The 24,940-nt window shown below is 44.7% G+C and overlaps 1 protein-coding gene and 1 pseudogene across 1 annotated transcript in view; both read left to right on the top strand.

Moving 5' to 3' along the window:
• Nucleotides 1-1,877: 1,877 nt before the first annotated feature.
• LOC119178170 (uncharacterized) overlaps nucleotides 1,878-24,940 on the top strand; it is a 41,187-nt gene continuing 18,124 nt past the window's right edge. Inside the window, exons 1-5 of the mRNA XM_037429347.2 lie at nucleotides 1,878-2,056; nucleotides 2,699-2,793; nucleotides 5,377-5,453; nucleotides 7,190-7,262; nucleotides 8,346-8,488. Coding sequence (XP_037285244.2) covers nucleotides 1,985-2,056; nucleotides 2,699-2,793; nucleotides 5,377-5,453; nucleotides 7,190-7,262; nucleotides 8,346-8,488 — 460 coding nt within the window. The 5' untranslated portion in view covers nucleotides 1,878-1,984. The remainder of the gene's footprint in view (nucleotides 2,057-2,698; nucleotides 2,794-5,376; nucleotides 5,454-7,189; nucleotides 7,263-8,345; nucleotides 8,489-24,940) is intronic.
• Nucleotides 10,585-11,238, top strand: LOC142790067 (uncharacterized; annotated as a pseudogene).

Below are 24,940 nucleotides of genomic sequence, written 5' to 3'. Positions count from 1 at the left end.
GGAGACAGAAAATTTGGCGGGAAGATAAGATTGATGCAGGTATAACGTGGCAGCAAAAATCAGAAGACCGGGTTGACAGGCGGAAAATGGGGGAGGCCTTTGCCCTGTTCAGCATGAGTGTGAAAAGAGGCAACGGGGTCGGGCCATGGCCTGCAAGTATGGCAAGGCCAGATACGCCGTCAACCTAAAATGTCCTCATCCTCATCGCACATGGCCGGTGTCGACAAACGGCACACACACCCCGAAAGCACAGACTATCGCAGGAATTGACTGAACTGACGTCAGCCGCAATTCTGCCGCAGCGATCAGTGGCGTAGCCAATAGGCGCACACCAGGCCCTCCCCCATCCCTTCGATTTTCGTCGCCCTGCGTACGTAACACAAAATGACCGTTTACCTGCCCGGCCCCCAATTTCTGTCAGAATTCCCCCCAGGAACGAATTTCTGCATAACCCCAATTCGTCTCTTGGCTGATTCTCCGGGCCTGAGAGGGCAGCTGCCAACCCTGATCCAAGGATAATGATCAGACATCGCATGTGGTGATAAGTGACAATTATGTTTGGGGTATGGTGCAGCGAGATAGAATACCGGCACAATACTGCATGTGGAATAGCACAGAGGCCGCCGGCTTATACAGGCTTATGTCGCACTATGCACGGTTTTTTTAAGAGCCTGCCCATGCTTAGTTAAAAAACAAATAAACAAAATGATATTCGATGCATTTAGCTAAGAGGAAACCGGGCGGGGCAATTGCCTGCAAAGTATGCAAGGCTAGTCCGCCAGCTACCTACAACATCCTAATCTATTCTAAGTCATTGAGCCGAACCTGCAAATGAACGCAAATCGTCCTCTCGCATTGTCTAGTTACACGAAATTCCGTAAGAAACCAACCAAATTTTTCTCATACCCGTATGGTGGTTTTGGAGCGTCAAAAAACCGCACATCAATTATCATAAGAAAAGGTATTTTGTTCACCTGGGAAGGAAGCACTTTCGTGTTCTAATCTCATAAGAACATTTTAAAGTTATGATCCTCTGGAACTTTTTAATGAAGAAAGAGCTACCAATCCAGCGCTTGATACTAAGCGGCGCTTATTTCTGCTTACCACAAGGAGTATGTCTAAGCGTTGGTCATTGGAGGAAGGGTGACGGATAAATGAACGAGAGCAGGAAGAATTCTGAGACAACCCCGATGAGTAACCCCCACGACACGTTCCGATCATCAGGCAGCGATACCTCTCGAGTCTCCCATGAACGAAACGAATATATATATATATATATATATATATATATATATATATATATATATATATATATATATATATATATATATATATATATATATATATATATATATATATATATATATATATATATATATATATATATATATATATATAGTTGTAGTATTTAGTTGCCTCTCCTTCGACACCGTCATTTCATTTTTTTTTCTTTCCTTCTCTCTCAACGGTTGCTCTAAGAGGGTGTAGGAAGGGGGGATAAATCTTCGCCTTAAGAAACTCTATGTCTTCACCCCGTCCCCATCCTCAACCAATTGCCGAATTCTGCACCGAAATTGTGGAAATTTTTCGAACGTTTGCACAATTTGGCACGATTACCATGAGTATCCCTTGTAGTATACTTGTCGTAATCCGGCCTGATGTATGACTCGATTTTTTTTATTGTGATTGGCTTCTTTACGTAAGCTGCAGTTGACAACTGTCGAGAAACTTCATTATGATTGGGCTTAAATGTGATAAGCAATATTGCTCCACGTGACGCCGGAATTAAACTAACTTAGCGTAAAAAGCGCACCACACGAACATTCTGCATCAACGTCTGCGCCATTTCGCCATCATCATCACCGAACACGTTACTACGCTCTACATTTGTCCACGCCTCTTAACTTGCCCGTTGATGGCGTCGAATATGCGTGGATAAGTTGCGGGTGTATATTGCATTCTTCGTGAGTTTGAAGCCATCACCATGGGTAAAGGATACAACAACTACATGTGCAAAAAGCCATTTCATCCTGCCTCAAGGGACAACATCAAAAGGGTGAGGAATGCCTCGGCTAGCTGCTATACACAGTGGTGCAGATCGCTGCTTTGCAGCCTTGGCGCTGTGCGCCGGTTCTGTTTACTGCTTAGTTATGCACGTTTATAGGCGAAATCTGGCGGTAGACCTATGTTTATTCCGTTTACTTCCTGACATATTTGTCCTGCGTTCACTTTTACTCCAGCTAGCCCAATTGTCGATCTCGACGACAGCATCGAGTGATTCCTGCGTGGCTTAACCATGACGGACAGTGATCGTTCCCGTGTTTTCGGTACGAGACCATGTCCTGTGGATTGGCCTTTTGAATTTTTTTTTTTGCCAGGCGTATCAACAAATTATGCGATTGCAAGTTCAACGTACGGTCGGCGCTATCTTGACGTGTGAAGGGTCGTCTAAAAACAAAAATTACGTTGCCGCTTTTTTTTTTTTTTTGTTCTTGCCACCCGCATCTATGTGCCGTGTACTGCATGTCAACATTGTGTAACACTGCTTATGAAGCAAATGGGCCCGACAGTGGGTTTCAATGGCATAATATTCAAGATTTTTGCGTGCCCCCTCCTACGCGCAATCTCTGCGAGCGCTCTTCTGCAGCATGTTCGTGTGGTGTGTACTGCCTGACGCTTACTTTATGCATCGTTTTAGACATGGATGGCAGAACAGAGGACTGAGAATGAAAAAAGAAAGCAAGAGGAGCTGAAGTTGCAGTATGAGAAGGAACAGGATCTTTATAACAACAGGTAACGCCATTCGTGCATTGCTTGGTCATGTGCTCGGATTCATAGCTTCCAGAAAGCGACTTCTATTACAGCTAATGCGGCACTAGCCCTTTAGAAAACAAGCTTTAAAATATGTGTTTGTTTACTGTACCTTGGCAGTGATCTGCACATCTGTAAAGTTGTTCTGGTTCTTCACTAGGATCAGCACCTGAAAACAAGCATTAGCGTTCAGCAAATAAAAATAAGGGTACTTTATAGCGAACTAAGTCCTGAAGCTGCAGTTTGGTGCGTCTGCCATGGTAACTTGAAGTCTGAGGTGCTTCAGTGCTAAATGTCGTGATGGAGGTTCGCTCTTTGTCAAAGTGGCCACATTTGTTGTAGGATTTAAATGCAAGAACCCCATTGTACTCGGGTTTAGCTGCATGTCAAAAATTTAACTGTATTTCAAATTGTATTGCTTTAGCACAGGGTTCTCAAAACATATTGGCCGCGTACTGCTTGCTCTGGACCTTTGGCTAGTAGCCCGGCCCATAAATCACTGTTTTCCCCCCATTAAAAAAAAGTTTTCTTAATGAGCATGCTTGCAAACTCGGCAAGTGTGACTGATACCCAGCCCTTTCTTCTTGAGGTGTGGCATGCACTCACCGCATGCTAAAGCATAACTACGACACAAAAATTCTCTATTTCTAGATTTGAGGTGCAGATTTCAGACAGTCTAAAGATCGGAATCAACATGTTTCTGGGAACCTGTAGCGAAATTTCTTCATAACTGGTTCATATGATCTAGGGCTGCAAGACAAGGTTATTGGTTAAGGAGGCGTGGGAGGATACACTAACGCAGCCAGCGAAATCAGTTTTCTTTATTGTATCTTCCAGACAAATTAATTTTTTCATTATTGTCGGGGCCTCTTGAAGTGACACTTCAGCTGACCACATAGCACACGCAACAGTGCCTGCAACACTTCCGGTTTCTAGAAAATGTACTCTCAAATGATATCGCACTTCACATGGAAGTACAGGTAAAGTGGCTTTAGCATCCCACAGCCACCGTTTTTTTTTTTTTTATGTGCAAGCCTGGTGTTCCATAGCAGGACGAGTGTTGTTAAGTGTGCATTGACTCGCATAAAAAATTTTCAACTCGATGGTCTGGAACACATCCGGGACATGTAGCTGTGCCCACAGGGACAGTGTGGTACTTTGGATGCGCCATGAAAATTCCGTACAGTTCCGCGAAACACGGGACAGCTGGTAACCCTATCTGTATGTGAGATATGGGAAAGGCTTTCTTCCAAATGGCAACCTTAGCTAACATTTTGCGCACGCTACTTCTCCCCCCCCCCCCCCCCTTCTGTTTCCACCTTCACTTCCTTGGCCTTGTGGGAGACTGAATTTTTCTGCTGTAGCGTGCTAGCTAAACTTAGTTTGAGATCCATGCTTTAGCAAAATATGACTTAGTGACAGGATAATCACTCATCCTGCTGCCTCTGTTTTTTCCCTTCTTGCTTGGTGGGTATCATAATAATAACTGATCAGGTTCACCATCCTAAAGCAGTAATACCACTAGGAGAAACCCCGTAGTGGAATGATCCGGAAATGTTGAACTCCTGGGTTTCTTTAACGGACCCCTAAATCTGAGTACATGGGCCTCAACCATTTTTGCATCCATTGAAAATGCAGCCACTGCGACTGGAATTCTCTCTTGTGACCTGCAAGTGGGCATTCGAGCACAATAACCACTAGGCCACCATATCAGGCTTGCGTAGTTTTTTTTTATTTCATGCCTAAACTGAGTGACACTTAAGCAATACCCAGAATGGGATTAACAGTTGCCTGTTGGGTAATTTGAAATTTGAGGTATTTGGGGTAAATTCATTGTTATACTCTTATATATTACATCATCATTTTTTAGCATTTTGTCTTCACTGAAGCACAATCGGCATGATCGAAAAATGAATTCTCTTTCATGCATGGCTGCCAAGGTGTTCAGTGGCTAAAGTGCTTGGCTGTTGGTCCGAAGAACGCGGGTTCGAACCGGTTCGAGCGCTGGTTCGAATCATCAGTGGAGGTAAAATGGTAGAGGCCTGTGTACTGTGCGATGTCAGTGAACGTGTAAAGAACACCAGATGGTCAAAATTTTTTGAGCGTCCTACTGCGGCATCTCTCAAAATCATATTGTGAAAATCACATAGTGCTTTTGAGGCGTAAAACGCCGGTTATTGTAATTATCCTTCATGCATGCCATGCAAGACTGCAGCCACTTAGTTTAATGAAAGAACCAATGTAGACATTGTTCGCAGTGTTGTCTGCTGTAAAAACATTCTGCTAGCCCCTGGTTCTATGCTACATAAAACTTTTAGACCTTTTTTTTTAATTTTCATTGCACAGTATGAAAGTTCTATATGGTTGTCACACACTGCACTTTCACTTTTCTTGGTTTTTGGCTTGGAGCATTAGCTGTGAGGGTATTTATTTATTTAGTACAGTCTGCATTGTCTACACCAAGTGCTCGTCGAGTCAGAAGCTCGTTAAGAACCTCTCAATGCATTTTCATCAGGTTTTGCATGTTTCATCTGTGTTGATGTTTTTTTTTTTGCCTCTTTCTAGGTCTATGGTCAGTAAGGAGAGCAAGGAAAAACTGTCGCTCAATTTCATGTACGAAGCACCACCAGGTGTCAAAAGAGGTAGGCCTGACATTTTTGGGCATTGTGGTGGTCATCAGTGGGCAACAGAATGAAGTCATTATTTATTTTTCTTTTGTGAGCAGTTTAAGATAGTACTGCTTTAGATCAAATACCACATTAAGTAAAGTAATAATGGAAGGGAGCTCATGATACGATAGCAAAAAAAAAAAAAAAAACTGTCTTCTCAAAGAAACCATGTATTACCACATTTATGTCAAAGGTGAAATAGGCTGGAATAGTGCTATGTATTAATCAAATTTTCGCACTTTGTCAGTGGTTAAAATGGCAGCCAACATTATCTCGGAGATTAGACTACTTTAAAAGGTTCAAGTGGGAATTCCTCACTTGAGCAGCCCAAAGTTGCTTTTTGATTATACGTCTTCTCTATTTGAGCATAAATATTATATATTATTATATACTATATATTATGAGACCCATACACCATTCTGACATTTTTATTTTATAATATTGCTAAGGCTTAATGAAAATAAGAACAGGTTTCCTCAAAGTAATGCAAATTCAACCTTTGCAGATTATGTTTTCATAGCTGGAATGTGAAGGGTTGGAGAGGCTTCCCAAGTACGAGTGATGTGGGGTTCGTTTAGCTTCAAGAACTCATACAGCAAAGTGGAAATATAGCCAGTGGACAAAGCAGAAAGCCCATAACAGTGTTTTGCTGTCCAGTACGGGCATTTTTGCTTGTTTTTGCTCAATCATTCTTGCTAAGCAAAGATGTGTACGCTGGTCAAAGCATATCAGACTGTAAACATCCAAGTCCTAATCCTTTTATGGGGCACTGTCAGACATGGGTGGTTTCATGCCAGCTTCGTCCCATGCGCTGTCAATGTGCAATGCCTGCAATACTGCCAGTGGGGTTCCTCGTCAAGCCAGCATCAAGCGAGCCCTGGCACCAGCCTAGGGCTGTTTCTTCTGGGCAGCAGCATTTGACTTGCATGCTGCATCATGTTGTCCCAACCTACCAATGTATGTTTCATTACCATTCAAGGTACTGAGTGCTATATGGGATGCGGCTATGTTACAATAATGTAGGATGAATGCTGTGTAGGCCTTGATATGCAGCACTTAAGGGTTTAGTTGAGCAGGTTGATAAACATTTTCTTTAATAGAGAGTCAATGGTGCCCTGCAACGCCTTCTCTGAGTTAATGTACAGTCACCCAAATCTATTGTGCACACTGACGACTCATCCTTGTGTCAGCGTCCCGTAGTGGAGCAAAGTTCGAAAAATTGTTTTGTGGCCTTGTAGTATGTGGGCACCCTTTTTAAAAATTAAGTCATACAGTGCAGATACATACATGGAAAATATTCCCGTTCATGCATGGTAGGTGATGATTTAGCTGAGTACACTGTTGCCGTCTGTTGCCTCGCCGATACGGTGCTCCAAAGTCTTCCAAAACCACCAAGCATTGGCAAAATTGTCTTTGGACATCTTAAGCATCAAGGAATGGTAACACGAATAAGGGGCACATAAACAGCTGGTCATCTTGCATACTTTAGGTTTACGTGCCTTTGTACTTGTTAATATGCCCAAGGTCAGTTATCACCGCCAAGTAGCCCAAATTTCTGCCTAAAAACTGTGTTGTCAGATAAAGCAATGTGCTTTATCTTTCCTATGTCACCACGAGTGCACTGGAAGCTGCACCAGCAGGGAATCGACAATGCTGCATAGTTATATATCGCTGCACATTTTTTAACTGCCACCCTTTTGTTTTTTCAGAGCATCAGAAGGAAGATGACGAGCCTGAATTCAAGTTCGAGTGGCAGCGCAAGTACAATGCACCACGAGAAGAGTAAGCCTGCCATTTTCCTCCGATTACAAGTGCTAATTGATCTGATTACAAGTGCTAGTGCTAATTGAGAGGTGGTAATTTCATCTGAAACAATCGGCTTTATAGACAAAGCAACCTCGAATATCAGTTTGGTCCTGGCAAAATATGGTATAAAAGTAATGTCTTCGAAACCTTGATTATAGGTCGAAATATTATACTGACCACACAATGTACAGCAACTCCGATACCGCTCGAGAAAAAAAAAAAACATTTTTACCCTTACTTAGACGCTTTTAAAAGAATGTAACCACCAAACCACCACAGCAGCCTGTAGTATGAAAACATTTCATTGTACCATGGCAAATGACCAAGAACAAAAATGATTTTCCGCCTCCACTTTCTTGCATCAGGGTGCTCTTTGTCAGACTCATTCGATAACAATAGTGATAACGACATGGTCTCATTGCCGAGAGACGCTGCTACACATTTTAAGAACTGGTGCTGCTGAGGAGACGTGAGCATGCAAAATGTAAGTGGTAAACCTGTTTGCTGGCATCATCACCTTGGTATTCCGTGTGTTGGTACTGTCGTAGTTTACTGATCGATACATTGCTCTAAGGTTTTCAACCACTTAGTGGCAGTCTTCAAAATACTCAAACACTTAGCGGCAGTTTTCAAAATAGCCAGATGTGCCGAATGAATTTTTTTTAATACTAAATTACTGGGAGACGCTATGTTGTGCTGGTCACTATCGGGTTCCCCAATAAACGGCCTTGCGCTTACAAAAACAAAATTTTCAGACTATTCTGGTGTCGATACTCCTTTAAGTTTGTGTCATGGATGATGGACTGCTTTTTGATACGATCGGGCTTGAGCCAAGATAAGCAACAAAATGAAAGAAAGGAAATGTATTTATCATAGTCTACCTTAGTTTCTGACAAACCTAAGAAGGGTTTTTTATGACTCCTCTGTGCGTGCCACTGGGTTTCTTGTCATATCAGTTAACAGTCTAGAGTAGCATGTGTAGCATGGGTAGCCAGGCCTGTCTTCACAATGCCCTTTCCAGGATGTATTATTGAGCTTCTCCCTCCCTTATCATTGCAGCTTTGCCAAGGACAACAAGGAGATTCGTGACCAGCCGTTCGGTATCCCTGTGCGCAATGTTCGATGCATTAAGTGCCACAACTGGGGTCACATCAACACTGACAGGGAGTGCCCCATGTTCAACCAGGCTTCTACGTCTTCAGGTGAGTCGGGTGATTCGGCCCGATGCTTAGCATTTTATCTGAAACTCAATGTACCCCAGTAGTTTTCCTTATATATGTTCATATTTTTGTGGTAACATAGTAGACCTCAAAATTGTTATCACCTGGACGTACTTAGAACACCTGTTTTGTAGTTGCCATGAAATCGTGGTTCTCACTTCAAGTTGAGGGCTGATGAGACATGAACATTTTTGTTACTTGCAAAGTCGAGATGAATGTTTGGTGAGTGTATATGGATAAACTGTTTTTTCAAATATTAGTTTTGCTAATCTTGCACTCAAAGGTTGATTGTACAGTAACAGTTATGATGCAGTCGGTTATGGCGGCAGAACCGAGGTTTTGGAGAAACCGAACGAACAGCAGCAAAATATGATCATGATGATAGTGAACGAGGGAGAAAGCGGCCAGGTGGCGCTTGTCACCATCCGGAGGAAGTGCTTGTGCCGCCGGTGCATCCTGTGTCTGCGAAATGCGCCGCACATGGCACCGCACAGGACAGTTTGCACAGCTGCCGCTACCCCGGTTGCCCACGATGCCTACGCTGCTGATTTCTTTGCATTGTGACTTCATGCATAGCGTGTGCAGCTCGGCTACATCAAATGAGTCGGCTGTTGGGGTAGTTGGCGCTAAAAACCGTTTTTACCTTCTCAGGCTGTATTTGTGCTCGTTGATGATGGTGTGGCCTTTGCCGGTTTGTTGACTGATGATGACATACAGTCTAACCTCGATATATTGCACACGGATACATCGAATTATTGCCTATGTCACGCTGGAAATCGCATGCATTTTCAATATTTTATTTCGAACGATGTTTGACATATCGAACTCTGCCACACCAAACCGCCCGCGCTCCGTTGACAGGCGGCAAGCTTTCCCACAACACTATCAAAACTAGCGGCAGCGCGGTGGGCGTTTACGACTACTGCACACATCGATGGCACCAAGAGCCCCACTTGAACGTTGAGGCGTGCGCACGCCGCATTCTTGCAGGGTCGACAGGTTGATACACTGCACATGTTGGACTAGCTTGGGTGCTCATAGCCCTGTTGTGTTCGTGTGTGTAGAGTTAGGCTTTTCGCACGTCGTGATGTATGTAATGATGGCTGCAAATGCTAAGAAATAGACGACTCTGACTTTTGCTGCTAAACTAGGAGCAATCCATTGCTTTGAGAATGGCGAGAAAAAGTCGAGCGTCGCAGAAGAGTTTGGCATACCAAGGAGCACGTTGAGTACTCTGCTCAAAAAGAAAGGCGACATAAAAACCAAGGCCGAGAAGAGTCAGAACTCCGGCGCACGGTGTGTACGCAAATCTGCCTTCGAAGATGTTGAGAAGGCGCTTCACAAGTGGTTTATAGACGCAAGGGCCGGAAATATTCCTATATCGGGACCGATCATGCAACAGAAGACACAGAACTTTGCATTCATTCTCAGCGCCGAGAATTTCAGTCCGAGCAGCGGTTGGCTTCAACGATTCAAGACTCACTTCGATATTGTTGGTAAGATTGTGTCGGAAGAGAGTGAGGACGCCAATGAAGAAGAAATTCAGAAGTGGCTTGCTCACGAGTGGCCCAAAGTTCTTGCAAAGTATGAGCCGAACCAGATCTTCAACGCTGCGAGACGGGCCTATTCTGGCAAATGCTTCCGCGACAAACGCTGGATACCACAGGGGCAAGCAAGGCAAGGATTGTGTGACGGTCCTATTGGCTGCCAATATGAATGGAAGCACGAAGCTGCGGCCACTTATAATTGATAAGTTTCATATTTCAAGGTGCATGCGGAACTGCCCCAATATTCCGGTGTCTTGTGCCTGGAATAAGCAGTCGTGGATGACGAGCAATATTTTCGTCAAGTGGCTGAAGGCACGGGATTCGAATCTGGAACGTCGAGAAAAGAAGGTAGGCCTTATTGTCGAGCACTGCACGGCACACTACACCGATGCCTAGCTGAGCAGCATCGAAGTGTTATATTTACCGCCTAACACCACTTCGAAGCTGCAACCGTTAGATCAAGGCACTATTCGCACATTTAAATCAATCTACAAGCGTCTGCTGATCGAAATTTTGCTTTTCAAGCTCTGGATGGGCCAAAACCTGAAGATCGATCTTTTGGGCGCCAACCAAATGCTGAAAGCGTCGTTGACAACGTCAAGCAGTCAACGATAGCCAACTGCTTTCAGCATGCGGGCTTCACTGGCTGTACTGACGAGGCATCAGTGGAAGAATCGGAGGAAGCTGGGCTCGCATGTGCAGATGAAGAGGGCTCGCAAGCCGAAACGTGGAGCAAGCTGGAGAGCTTTGTTGGTGCCAAGCCGCAAAGCATGTGCATCGACGACATCGTTGGAGGTGACAACAGCACTAGCACAACAGTGAAGCTGACGGATGTGGAGATCGTCGCCGAAGTTGCTGCTGAGCAGCCGAGATGGATCCCGCAAGCGCTGATGATGCCCCGCACCCTACATCAGCTGAGGTCGTAGCTGCTCTGGCCCTTGTGCGCTGCAGTGATTGAAGGCACCAGCTTATCACTCGTGGATCGCCTGGATTACGCTGAGGACGCAGTTGTCAAACATGCCATTGCAAACGAAAAGCAGGCTACCCTTTGGCAGCATTTTAAGACGACGCATTAAATGATTTGTTTGAATTCTCAAGTGAGTACCGTATGTACTCGTGTAAGGGCCGCACTTTTTTTTTTTTGAAATATTGCTTGTTGCGCTCTTACACAAATCACGCAGATGACAGCTCATCAAAGGTCTGTACCATTTTCACAACAGTAGCAGAGTGAAAGAGTCACGAATAACTAGCCAGGATTGTTTTTATTAAGATTCCATTTCGCTCTCACTGTCTTCATCACCGGAAACACATTCTTTCCGAATAGCAGTGGTGAAATTCCGCTTTACTTGGTGGTTAATGCACATGTCGAGCAACTGCAACAGACTCATCTGTTCTCCAGAAATAACGGCCTAGTCTGTATGAGTCGTGCCGAGTCTATTCTTGCCGCGTTCTGTCAAGTGGCCCCTAAAACTGTCCAGAACAAGGAGGGCTTTCCACTCAAGCAGGCCTCCAGGTCTATTTGCCCAGACAGTCTTCGCCCAGTCCACGACAAGTTCCTCAAACCCTTTTCTTGGGCACGCTGAATGATGCCCCGAGTGAACTTTTCTTTCAGGCGAGTCTTCCTCTTGAACACAACGTGTGGTGGAAGCTTCCTGCCATCTGCCGTCACGCACACCATCACAGTGCATCTTTAACCTTCTTTTTCGGTCGTGCGCAGTCACACTTTTCGCGCCTTTCAAGTCCACTGTGGTGCTCTCTGGCGCATCGAATCACACAGGAGTCTGGTTCGTATTGCCAATTTGGGAGAGGTAATATTCGTGCTCCCTCCAAAGACCATTTACGAAGCGATGGAATTTCTTCACTTTACTTGTGTACTCGCTTGGCAGCTTTTGACAAAGCGTCCTTCATCGGAGGATGGAGAGCTGGTTGCAGTTCATAAACCGCATAGCCCATCCCCGACTTGCCTCGAATTGTGTCTGAGGGATATCCATGTGGCGAGCGATGTTTAGAGCTTTCTCGCGTATCATATCAGTCGATACAGCATAGTCATCCCTTCGAGTATCGATGATATATATTTGAGACATTCGCCTTCCCGTTCTGGATATTTGCACTTTTTCCAGTGAAAGGCTTTTCGGCTCCGGTTGCTAACAGCGAGGGCATCTTTCTACTTCATCAAATAATGCACGTACTCCTCATCTACATAATACTTGCGTCCAGCTTCGCGCTTGCCGTGCTTCTCGGCATATTCAATTACTCGCAGTTGAAATCCTGCAGTGAAGGACCTCAAATGCCGACACATCGTCCCTCAACTGCACTGACTCAAAGACACCAATTCGACGAAAATGTGTTGACTCGATGCGAACAATACGCCACACAAAGTAAAAATGGCGCCGCCCCGTCCGTCACCAACACAACGGCAGATGTGGAAAAACTGAAAGTGCCATTTGGCCACAATCGAACTAACTGTACCTTTATGGCGGGACTTCTTGAATTTTTTTCTATTCCTTTTTTTCGAAATTTTTCTCTCCAAAGTAGAGGTGCGTCCCTTACACGAGGGCAGCCCTTACACGAGTATATACGGTACTTATTGCACCATGATTAGTTCAATGGTTGTTTTCCACAAGTTTGTGACGCATCTTTTACTTGATTTTCTTATATCAAATTCTGGATATATGGAACTATTTTGCGATCGCCGCGCTGTTCGATATATCGAGGTTCGACTGTATTATCAGAAGTGCTTGAAGAGGATCGGAATCACTGTTCCAATGATGATTCAAGATGAGTCGATGCGACATCGCATTGTGCAGAAAGTTTGCCAAAGCTCTCGCTGTCCTCTCGGAGTTCTGAATCAGTTCTCGCGACAGCAAGCGTGCACATCACCATCACATGGGTTGGAAGATGATCTTTCTAGCACTAATTCCGATGATGAGGCAGACAAAGTTTTTCTGCCTGTTTCGATAGTTCATTCGATAATGCGGAATCCAGTTAACTCGGACATTTTCACCGGTCCCGTGAGATCCGGGTTAGTGAGTTTTTACTGTAGAATATTTCTGCCTTTGGGCCTTGACAAAAGTTCTTGAATCCTACTTACTTCCAATTTAAGCTGGTTCTTTTACCATGATGTGATAGCTGTGCCAATTGTGCCGCGCTGCTCTAAAAGACCAATCCTGCTGTGTCATGCTAGATTTCGCTATTCTGCGCCAAAGTTGTGCCAAGCATAGTGTTCTCATGTTTTCATAAATGAAGCTGCTAATCTTTTAAAGGGACACTAAAGCCAACTATCAAGCCAATGTTGATTGTTAAAATAGTGGTCCAGAAACATCATAGTGTTAGTACATTTGTGCCAAGGAAGTGCTTATTTTGAAATAAAATCGTGTTTTAGTGGTTTGCATCGGGTTAGCGTCTTTCAAAATACCCGCTGAACCATCTCGCGTCACTGTTGCCGTGCACAATGTTGACTGGCTTTACTGCGCAGCTTTCGACACATGTAGCAGCAGAGCGAAAGCAGCAGGAGCCACCATAGAGTTAATATACGGACTCTAGAGCAAAAGCTCAGTAATAAAAGCTATAACCGCCAAAGCGCTGCTGTTTTGGAATGTTGTCATTGTTGCCATTACAGTACTTGAAAAAAGCACTAAATGTATAAACTTAACACTTAAGCTATTGCAGTATATATCGTAAACAAGTGTATTCTCGTATAATAAACAAACCTAAATTGTGTGATTTTTATATCAACTACTTTCATGAAAAATACAATGGTCATATATGTAATTTGCTGCGTGCAGGAAGAAAGCATTTTCAAGATTATTTACTAAATGGCGCCACCACCTTAATACCGTAACAACATTTCGGAGCAGGGCCGTCCGGCATTGTGGCCGATTCTGCCTGCTTGCTTGCGCCTCGTAGTCCGTGTTTCTTGTTGCCATCAGCGAAAATCTTAATTTTATGTGACAGTCTTTCATTGCATATAGGTGCATTATAAATCCACAAAACAGAAAAAAATGCCACGGGTTATGCAGTCGCGAGTGCATACATCAGCTGAAAGCTGAGTATCGTTCCATCATAGTGGCACACGAGTGGTCATAGGGTTTAATCATGGAGAAAGGAATAAACAATGACTGCTGCTGGCTTTGAGAGGACATAGGTGTTTTGGTTGAAACGGGCCCAGCTAGATGGCATGACCTGTCCAGTTTAACCAGGCAAAATTTAAATTTTTTAACCACTCGCGTCATTCCCCGTAGTAACGTCCGGCGATTCTTTTTTTCCATGAATCGAACAGAAACGAACAAGCAGCATTTTATTCCCTCTCTTGATGCACGGAAGGTTCTTTATTTAGTGCAGCTAGATCGATCACTAGTGATTAATTGTAGGCGGTTTGTCTGACGTCATCGGAATCATTTTGAAGATGTTCTACTGTGGAAAAAAGCATGTATTCTTGTGTATTTACCTTAATATTTCGGTAAGTAGCGCACTGCTATTCATAGTATTGTCATTTTAGATATCATACATTGAGCTTTTACTCTTGCGTAAATTGTTAGTTGACTTTAGCGTCCCTTTAAGATTGGAATGCCGTAACATGTGCTGGTGTGCGCACTCACAGTGACTGTGAGTGTGCGTAGATTAATGAAAGTATGCACGCTTGTTCAGTGCTATTCAGACTGCCTTTTCGTTATAGCACAGACAGCATATAACTTCGATTTACTCAATTGAGACGCCATCACTATTGTAACATGAGGGGTGACTTTATTGCGTCCTGAAAGACAAAAGGGAATTTCGGTATTCGATTGTAACATGAGCGTCGACTTTAGGAAGCAAAAATCTGGCAAAAAGCTTTCACTACATTCGAGTTGTGAGAGAGGGGAATATAGGCACATAACCAAAACACCATTTTTTAAAGACTGCACATGTGTAAGAAGTGAGGAACAGGCAGCCATTCCATTTTGAAATCGAGTGGCACGACTGGAGTGTGAATTCTCATTTTCTTAAATTCGCAATGTTGAAAAGGTAACATTAGTAGACCGGCTTTACTGACAAAACGAACGCAGGAAATAAAGTACTGTAGTAGAAAGTCGCTGACAAATTTTTCATAGCTCTTCGTTTATGTGCCAAATTTCCCAGCATGACGGCAACGAAATTCCCGCATGCTTTTGATTTCCGAGGTGTGATGTCGAAAGCATGGTCACCACTTGAGTGTTGCACATGCACGCCTTCATTTTCATTGATGATGGGGGTTGTTGCTTTCAGGTCAGAAAGTTAGGTTTTGAAACTGCTAAACTTTTCGTTGGCTCGGCAACAAACCACACATCTGCAGTGGCTACTGATGGCAGTTACGCAGTTAGCATTTGTGAGGCCTAGCCTGTGGGTTAGCAACTTGGCTTGCCGCCTCCGGGAAGGCAGGGGTGCAACAGCTGCGCCGATGGTGCCAATTTGATACCATTCCACATTTTTGCGCCGAGCTGAGCCAGAACCGTGAAATTTACTGAAATCGCATCACGGTGCACCAAAATTCCTGACCAGCCTCAAGGTTCTTTCTCAATTGCGCTCATTTCAGCGAGAAATAAAGGCCACATTGCCCACCTGCAGTTTGTGTTATCGATCAGTCTAAGCGCACAGACTCTAAGCTTAAACCACTGTGTAAGAAATTGTTGCGGGGAGTACTTATTTAGGGGTTGTGAGTCGGTACGAGAGCGGGATCACAGTGCACAAGGCGCACAGAATGCCAGTCCATAGGGCAACCCAGACTGACCCCCCACCACACCAGTGTTGTTGTCGTCTTTCATTTGGTGCCATTTCAGCGACTTCACTGGAGAGGTATTTCAATACCAGTGACATTACCCCGGTCTGTAAAGCACCATTTCAGTGCCAGCTATGTGTAAAAGGCTGTGTCACCATTGTAAGCATTCATGCGAGAGACATGCACTATGTCTGTTATAAGAGTTGTAGTCGATGAGTTCAATGATTTGGTTGTCGGAGCAATAGGTTACAATATACAGTAGACTCTCAGTAAACGGAAATCTGTTAAATGGAACTACTGCTTAAACGGAACTATTTATTGCCTCTGCAATGCTTGGTTTCGGACTTGTCTTTTGCACCCATGTTCACCTCTTAGTAACCGGACCTCCTGTTAAATATAACATATTTTCCCAGTCCCTTCAGGTTTTGTTTACTGAGAGTCTACTGTACTCCCATTAGGTCAGGGCACCCTCCAGAGGCGATCTACCCGAAAAAGTAACAAAGCCACGTGCCCATTGGTTCGCTGACCCAGGGGATACCTATCGGCGTGTTCAAGACAAAAATGCATTACCGTAGCCATAAATCCTTTGCGAGAAATATGAACTTCCTAGTCAGCGAATGCGGCTATGGCATGTTAGCAACTAGAGTTAGAATTGGAAACGCATATCGCGTTTTCCATGTGCGAACAGAGCTGACGAGTTGCGAATGCCTGTGTTGCAGGCAACAACGTTGGTCGCCATAGCAACGGCGCACAAAACATTTTTATGTCTTGAAGTTGCATTAGTTGTATCGTCTTGGCGAAATATATCCAGTGTTGTCTCTGGACCAACGATCATGCGCCGTTGTTGCTTTATTTGGTAGAACGCACCTTGCAAGCGAGCTGAGAAGTTGTGGCCTAAACCTAACTGCAATCAGAAAAAAAAAAAGAGGGGAGGGGGCGTAGCGGTGTTCCGAAATTTCTCGGCCTCGTTCTAACTCATGCATATCGCTGCTAAAGCCACCTTTGTCGCGGTACATCGGGTCTTGTGGAAAAGCATATTATGATTTGGAAGGGGCTGTAAGTACTAGTCACGGGACATGGTACATTCGTTCAGCCATTAATGCGTGTTTACACTGCATAATTATGAATACTAGTATGGTCTCCGACAGCTGAAAAAGTCACTGGAAACCATGTGGAGAAGTGTATAACATTTCTGCCCTTCTTTAAAAAACAACAACAAAAAATGGTGTGCCAGTTTTTTTCTTGCCACTTATACCCGGCCTCAGCTTCCAGCTACAGGCCAATAGCATTAACCAGCTGTATTAGCAAAGTCTTTGAAAAAATGATTAACAGGTGCCTGTTGCACTTCCTTGAAATTAGTGGCCTACTTGACCCATACCAGTGTGGGTTTCGAGAGGCTCGGTCCACCACTGACCACCTTGTCCGCGAAGCGTCGCGAAGCATAAATTCGCGACGCTTTTGTTCATAAGCAATTTTTCCTTTCTGTTTTTTCATAAGCAATTTTTTCTTTCTGTGTTCCTCGGTATGGAAAAGGCATATGACACTGCATGGCGCATCGGCATATTGCGAGACCTGTCACATTTAGGTGTGCGGGGTAGAATGCTGACAGTTATCGAAAGCTACCTGTCCAACCGTACATTCCGTGTCCAAGTTGGCACTGTTTTATCTCGAGTATTTGTCCAAGAAACAGGAGTGCCACAAGGAGGTGTATTGAGCTGCACACTATTCATAGTTAAAATGAATTCCTTGCACCTGTCTCTCCCACGAAATATTTTTTACTGCATATATGTCGATGATGTGCAGATTGGTTACAAATCGTGCAACATCTCAATGTGCCAACGTCAACTTCAACTAGGGTTGAACAAGGTATCTCAATGGGCAAACGAGAATGGTTTTATACTCAACGCGCAAAAGAGCACTTGTGTCTTGTTCAGCCGAAAGAAGGGCCTCCATCCTGACCCCGACATTAACCTGCATGGTCAACCTCTGTCAGTGAAGACCGAGCACAAGTTTCTTGGTCTCATATTAGACACTAAGCTAACCTTCATCCCACACATCAAGTATTTAAAGGACAGGTGCTTAAAAACAATGAACATTTTGCAAGTGTTGTCACGCACTACATGGGGTAGTGACAGGAAATGTTTAATTAACTTATATAAAAGCCTCGTACGCACACGCCTAGATTACGGTGCTATAATCTATCAGTTGGCAACACCATCAGCCTTGAAAATTCTCGACCCTGTCCACCATCTAGGCATTCGCCTCTCTCCGGGTGCTTTCCGCACCAGCCCTGTGGAGAGCCTGTACGTGGATTCGAGTGAATGGTCGCTCCACCCACAAAGATGTTCCCTGTCCTTTTTGTACTTTTTGAAGGTGAAGGCAGACAAGAAACATCCTTCCCATTTCACAATTAATGATTTGTCTTGTTCTGGCTTGCTCGAGAGCCGTCCCTCGTTTAGGCAGCCTTACGCGCTGCGTGTAAGGAGCCTGGCCGAAGAAACAGGTGTGCCTCTTCTTGAACCCAGTTTGATGGCTCCTGCAACATATCTGCCACCGTGGCAGTGGCAGCTTATAGACTGTGATGTCTCTTTTGTTGATGTCACAAAGCACGCACCACTTGCGCACATACATACATACTTCCTAGAACTACAACATAAATACACATGCCCTGAGTTCTTTACCGATGCGTCAAAGTCAAACACGTCTGTGTCATATGCAGCAGTAGGCCAATCCTTTTCCGAGGCCGGCGTTCTTCATTCTAATGCAAGCATTTTAACAGGAGAAGCTTACGCAATACTGGCGGTCGTAAAACACATTAAACAGATAAAATTACAAAAGGCGGTAATATACACAGCTTCCCTAAGCTTGGTCAAAGCCCTGAAAACTCCTAAAAAACACAAGAACCCCGTGCTGGTCTCACTTTACTCACTTCTGTGAACACTCTACACATCAAAACAGCATGTCGTTGTCTGCTGGGTTCCAGGGCACCGTGAAATACAAGGGAACGTTTCGGCCGACAATCTGTCTGCTTGCGCCAATGTCACTACTGCCAATGCATCAACACCAGTCCCTGCACTTGACGTAAAACCTTTTATAAAATGAAAGCTCAGAGGGTATTGGCAGAGCATGTGGGATAAACACACAGATCACAGATAAATTCCATGCTATCAAGCCGCAACTAGGTTATTGGCCGCCACAATCAAAATCACGACACACAGAAGTAATACTAACAAGGCTTAGAACAGGACATACACATTCTACACATTCATTTCTTCTGTCTACCGGTGATCCACCATATTGTGAAAGATGTGGAGAGCCCCTTACGGTTCTCCACATTCTCGTCCAGTGCAAAGAGCTAGATGCTCTAAGAAAAAAGCACTTTTTACTGCCCTACCGACAGCAGCTCCCTCTACACCCTGGGATGCTCATCGGTAGGGATCCGCTTTTTAAGGGGAGACGCTCCTCGAAAAAGTTTTTTTTTTTATTTCTAGTAATAGAAACTTGAAAAGTTTGTTATTAGTATAGTTTTTCATGCAGATTTCAATCCAATCATTTTTTGTGTAGCTGCTATAATTATTGAGTTATGCCATAAACAATAGCAAAAAGTTACATTTTTTGCGGGCACTCTTTTATGTACTAAACTTCCAGTAAAAGCACTGTGTCTGGTCTTATTTGACTCTTGGTAAATTGAAAAGTGCAAATATCTATATAGATATGTCACAGAAATATTGGAACCAAGAAAAAAAAATTGTATTGAATGACTTATTATTTTCAATCTCCCTTGAAACAATAAGCTAATATTTTCACAACTAATGCTGGTAGGCATTGCAATTTAGAGTAGATATTTGCATTCTGCATGTGTTGAAGAATATGTGTGCCAAGTTTCGTTACTATACAATGAATATAAGTTTCTAAAAGGCTGCCCGGAAAACGTGAAACTGTCAGAAAAAATGAAAATGAGAAAAACAAGTTTGAAAGTTCGCAAAGTTGGCATTTATTAGGAAATCATTCTTTTTGCATCAAATTGGGGCACAATGAAAAGTACCTTGCCTTGAATGCACTGCAAGTGTCTAGAAGTCCCCTGCACCATAGCTTGGTCCTTCACGGCTCTTGGGGTCAGTGTCCTCAACACGAGCTCTCTTCGCTGTGTTGCGACGGTGTGCCCTCGCTTCTGCAGTTTGCTTCAGGTTCATCTTCCTGATGCGCATGACGTCACAGTGGTCACCATGTGTGGCCAGATCTTGTGAGGGGAGAATTCCAATGCCTTCGAGCACTTCTTCAAAGCCCCTGTGGCCTTTGTTGTACCAGAGTACAGCAAGAGCGGTGGCTGTCTCCACAGTTGTTCTGGAGGCGAACTTTGTTTTTGGACATAGCAGCCATATCTTGCTGTTCAGCGATTCGGCTGCATTCTGTGTCTTGCCATGAAGGCACCGAACAAGGAGTTTCTCCTCTGTAAGGCGCTTGTAGATAGGCATAATTGCCAATCCTTGAGCCTTCGTCAACAGTGGGGTGTGGCGTGGTGCAGGCTTCCCCAGTGCTTCCGCACGCTTGTGCTTGCACCACGAATTTGGTCCCGCGGGGCAAAAGTTGTGGCTACTGGCACCATCACTGGAGCAGCAATGAAAATACGATGCCCATATGGCAGTGTACATATTTCGGACACTGTCCTTGTTGCTCGTGATGGCGATCTTGTAATATGTTTGTAGTTTTATTATTGTCGCATCTTTCAGTTTTTCGCCTCGTGGCAGTGGCGTTGCCAATTTCCGTAGGGCAGTTCCCAAGCGCTTTGCAACGTGGTTCGTGCACTCTTCTTTGTCAATGGGGGGGTCAAGTATACATTTGCCTTGCAGACTGCAGTGTAGGCCTTGCTGTCACCATCACTTAGGAAGCTGGTGAATCGCAGTGGAGTTTCATTAGACAAGGTCCTCTGCCATATATTGACAGCTGCCGCAGGTTCCATTGCATGGGATGAGCAGTCAGTGTTTTTTTGGCAAACTGGAAGATGAAAAGCTCGCCATATCTCTTCATCCTCCCCAAGGTCCCTGTGTATACTGCAAGCATGGCAGTAGTTCGAAAGAACTTCAAAATCGAGGCAGAGCCCCGTGTCCAGGGACACGACTGTGCCCACTCCATTGTGGTTTTATGACCTCTTTTCTGCCAGGTGCCATCAAATATGACTGGCACATCTCTGCCGCCGACTGCGTCCTTCGTGATGTTTCGTGCCTGGTGCAAGTTTTTGCTCACTGCCGTCATCGCCGCACCATGGAGCTTCTTGCAAATGCCGTTGAATGTCTTGTGATGCATCGGGCTCGGAAGACCGAGAATCGCACAAAATCGTGAAAGTTGGTCGTGGCCTGCGCCTATAGCGCGTGCTGCCAGAACTGCCTTCACGTTTACAGCAAAGCTGTCACGCGAGTCGCCGCTGTCAAAACGAGCGCTCGTTCCTTGGTCCCCGGCCGAAGCAGTACGTCTCGACGTGTGCGTGAACGAAAGTGCAGATTCAGGGCAATCAGAATTTTGACAGCACAGTTCGAGGAATGCCGAAAGTCCTTTGCGCTTTCCAGCTGCCTCTCGCACGCCGAGCTTCCGTTCGCGGCAGGTTGGGCATTGCGCACCCGTCACAAGTGCCGTCAGCGCATCGATTTCGCAAAGCAGCATGTTCGCAGTAGCAGCATCTACCGGTCTACGTTCACTCTCGAAGAATCCAATCTTCCTTTGGGATGCACTGACGAATTCCACGGCAGCGGCTATTTCACAACCACTGTCGCAGGGTTCGGTGACGGTGTTAGGCCTATCCGAAGTCGGAGCGTCGGGGCGTTGGTCGGGGGTGACATCGTCGTTCGCTGTCACTTTGCGAAGCGTCCGACGCCGTTTCCCTCGATACTTGTGGTGAGTTCTGAACTTTCGATTATCTGAACTGCACTTCTTCGGGCTTGCCATGACGCGAAAATGCAGAGAAACGCAGAAAAACTCGATCGCGACGTCCAAGGCTTCGCTCTTTTGCCGGAGAGATAGGAGGGGGAGGAGCGTGGAGCGCACCGCCGTCCAATGGCGGCCTCGCGCTGTGTGCCGCGATATTCAAAACGCGTGACGTACGCGTTGTTTTTCTCGTTTTTTGTTTATTCTGCGTGAAGGCACGACACTGGCTACTAGTGGATTATGAAGGATACGGCCTTCGCAGCATGCGTGCACGATTGCAAATGGCGGCCAACGCGTCGTTTTCGCGACAGGACGACGCGAACTTCGCCGTTTTTCGCGACTTTCGCGCATTTCTCGCGTCACCGCTGCCCACTTGGAAGCATTTTTTGATAATTTCTCGTGCGAATTTCAGCTTGATATTTTCAGAAGTAATAGATTATAGTCCAAGGATGCCAATACAGCCGGAAAAAAAAAAGCGAAAATTTTCCGGAAAACCGCGACTTTTCGACCCGCGTCTCCCCTTAAACTGCAAACACTTTTTACGTTTTTAAAAGATGTGCAAAGCTTTCATACGATATTTCGAGGTCATCCGTAGCACGACCTCTATAGAGTGGTCGTGGCTGCGGTGACTACATCTTCATCATGGTTTTATTATCATGACATTTTGCCATCCGCTATCACTACACATATGTCAGGCCACTGTCATGATTTTATTACTTTCATGTTTTAACCCGCGTTAGAGCGAGGAATTTTAAGGCCCCTTTACGGCCACGCACCATATCATTGTTCATATCTGTAGTCAATTGAAATGGCGCTCTTTGGCCATCAATTGGCCCTTGCGCCACTAAAAACTACTCATCATCATCACCTCTCCTCAGTCAGCATACCTCTGTTGAGAAGTGCCATCGTTCCCTCGCTTATCTAAGCGACGTAGTAACCAGTATTTCATTATACTAGCTGGTATTTGTCCTCTGCTTCACGCCAGCTGGTACATGTTTATTTTCAATGAACATGTACCAACTGGCTCAAATAAGGAGTTTAGTCCGATATTTTATCTCGAGTGGGGGGGGGGGGGGGGGAGGCTGCGTAATAAGCGATACGTGTATATGGGGAGTTCTATGGGATAATAAATGGGAGTAAGAAAAGATCGCATTATTGCTGTTCCTGCACTAGAAGCGGTTACACTGTAAGCAGTACGATGTGTACGTGCATTTAATGTATTGGAATCCTGCATTATTTTACTGTTTTAGTGGTCACGAATTGAATTTTTCCGCTATGCAATGAGATTTTAGCACCTCCAAATGCCTTTTTTTCTGCTCCAAAACGCACTTTTCGCTGCACTCAAAAACATGCTACGAAATGGCTTGAACCAATCGTGTCACTGTTTTTATTATTAACCAGACAGTGTCGATTATCTTGCATCATGACATGCTACTAGGAAAACTAAGTTGACCGCCTGTTTTGGTTTCTGCACTTTTTCTTGCTTACCTCCAAGCTTGGTTGACCAGAAACAAAAAATGAAGCTTGCCTATGCTTTCCAAGTCCTCCCCAGTATTCAAATAGAACAGACTATGAGCTGTTTGGTTTGACCTTATTTGTACAGTAGCGTAAAGCACCTCATGGACGGCGAAAGAAGCACGGAAGCTTGGTGTCCCACCTGCTTCTTTCGCCATTTTTGTGCATTTTACACGACTGTGGGATTAATGATCGATCTTAAGGAGCACAAATTTTTTCTCTGATGATACCACTGCAGTAAAGGAGACATCAGTGCTTGACACTCACATGTGGGGTCTATCCTGATGCCCTACCAATTTGAGGCTTCCTTTCGTTGATGCTTCAGTGACTGGGAATATTTTACCATGGAATGCTTTGTTCATGTACCCGCGGTCAGCGCTTCGAGCAGACGACCACCGTGGAACGCTCCTACGCATGTGCGCACTCATTGTGCTCATCTAATCTACCGCGTCTAAGCCAGCGTTTTCATACCAGACCGCAGAAAGAGGCAGTCCATGACGTCATACTAATAGTATTTCACTTAACAATATTTCACTGCCAGCATATGTATGGCACACATGCTTTTAAAGTACATGAAGCCAGTATCTGGTGTTTCATTTGCAGCAAGGTTTGTGCATTTAAAAAATATTTAGGTAAGCTGTCGAGCTGCACTGGCAAGCATCACCTAAGTTTTTGTTACTTGATGTTACTTCAGGCCTGCAGTATTGTCCATTGTCGTTCATATAGCAGTGATTCCACTCCTGCGCCAACTGTGCGAAAGTGCACCAGAATTAATTTACTGCGCCGTCCTGATAAAATCATTGTAGATTGTGCCAAACTGTGCCAGAGTCGTATTAGAGGGTGTCAATGACAATCATCGCACAGCCGGTGCATCAGAACATGTGCAGCTCGGTCTTGGGGCGGCCAAAACCAGAACCATGGACCAAGAAATAAAGTACTGTATGAACAGCACCCACACATTCGTCTCGATTCGTGATGCCATGATCGTGCAAGCTAGCTTGACGGCAAAATGCACCCTCCGCAGAGAGGCTTGTGATGCCTGGGTCATTTGGTAGCGAGAGCATGTATTGGCGATTCATTTGCGCACGTAGTCGGTTCCAGAAATGCCGCTGATACCTTGTTTCAGGAGTTGCACAGCACGTAATTACAGCTATTTTCAGCAATAACTACACGTGTGACACGAGAATGTTGTTCTGGACCTCATGGAAGGAAATCTCAGAAACTACAGCAGAGTATACAGTCGAACCAGCTACAACGAAACTGATGGGGCGCGGAAAACATTTTTTGAAGTGAAAATTTCGTTGTAGTGAAACGGAAAATACATCGCTGATCTGAGCTAGCAAAACAAAGAGACGTTTACTCTCAAAATTCAAACAATGTCCGCTGCTTCCTATTCTTTCCCAGCAGCACCCTGACATGATTCTCACCCATGCATAGTGAGGCCATGGTGAAAAGCACTCTGAAACAACACCTAAAACTGCTTTCGTGAACAAACGAAACAGTTGCATTAACACGTTAACACCAGCAGCTGTCCGCCGTCATAAGTATCCGACAACGCCGAGATGAAGGCAGGGTATCATGGAGCGGCTACTTTTGCATTATTCTATGCCATTCTTATCATCCATCACTCGTGACTAGCTGATTCTGTTGATAATGCGGATGAACAGCCGCTCTGATTAGTTACCACACTGGCCAAGCGCGAACATAAAGATAAGCATC

Source organism: Rhipicephalus microplus, unplaced genomic scaffold (assembly GCF_043290135.1).
Source record: "Rhipicephalus microplus isolate Deutch F79 unplaced genomic scaffold, USDA_Rmic scaffold_67, whole genome shotgun sequence".
Taxonomy (NCBI): domain Eukaryota; kingdom Metazoa; phylum Arthropoda; class Arachnida; order Ixodida; family Ixodidae; genus Rhipicephalus; species Rhipicephalus microplus.
This window is presented reverse-complemented; position numbering and strand designations above follow the sequence as displayed.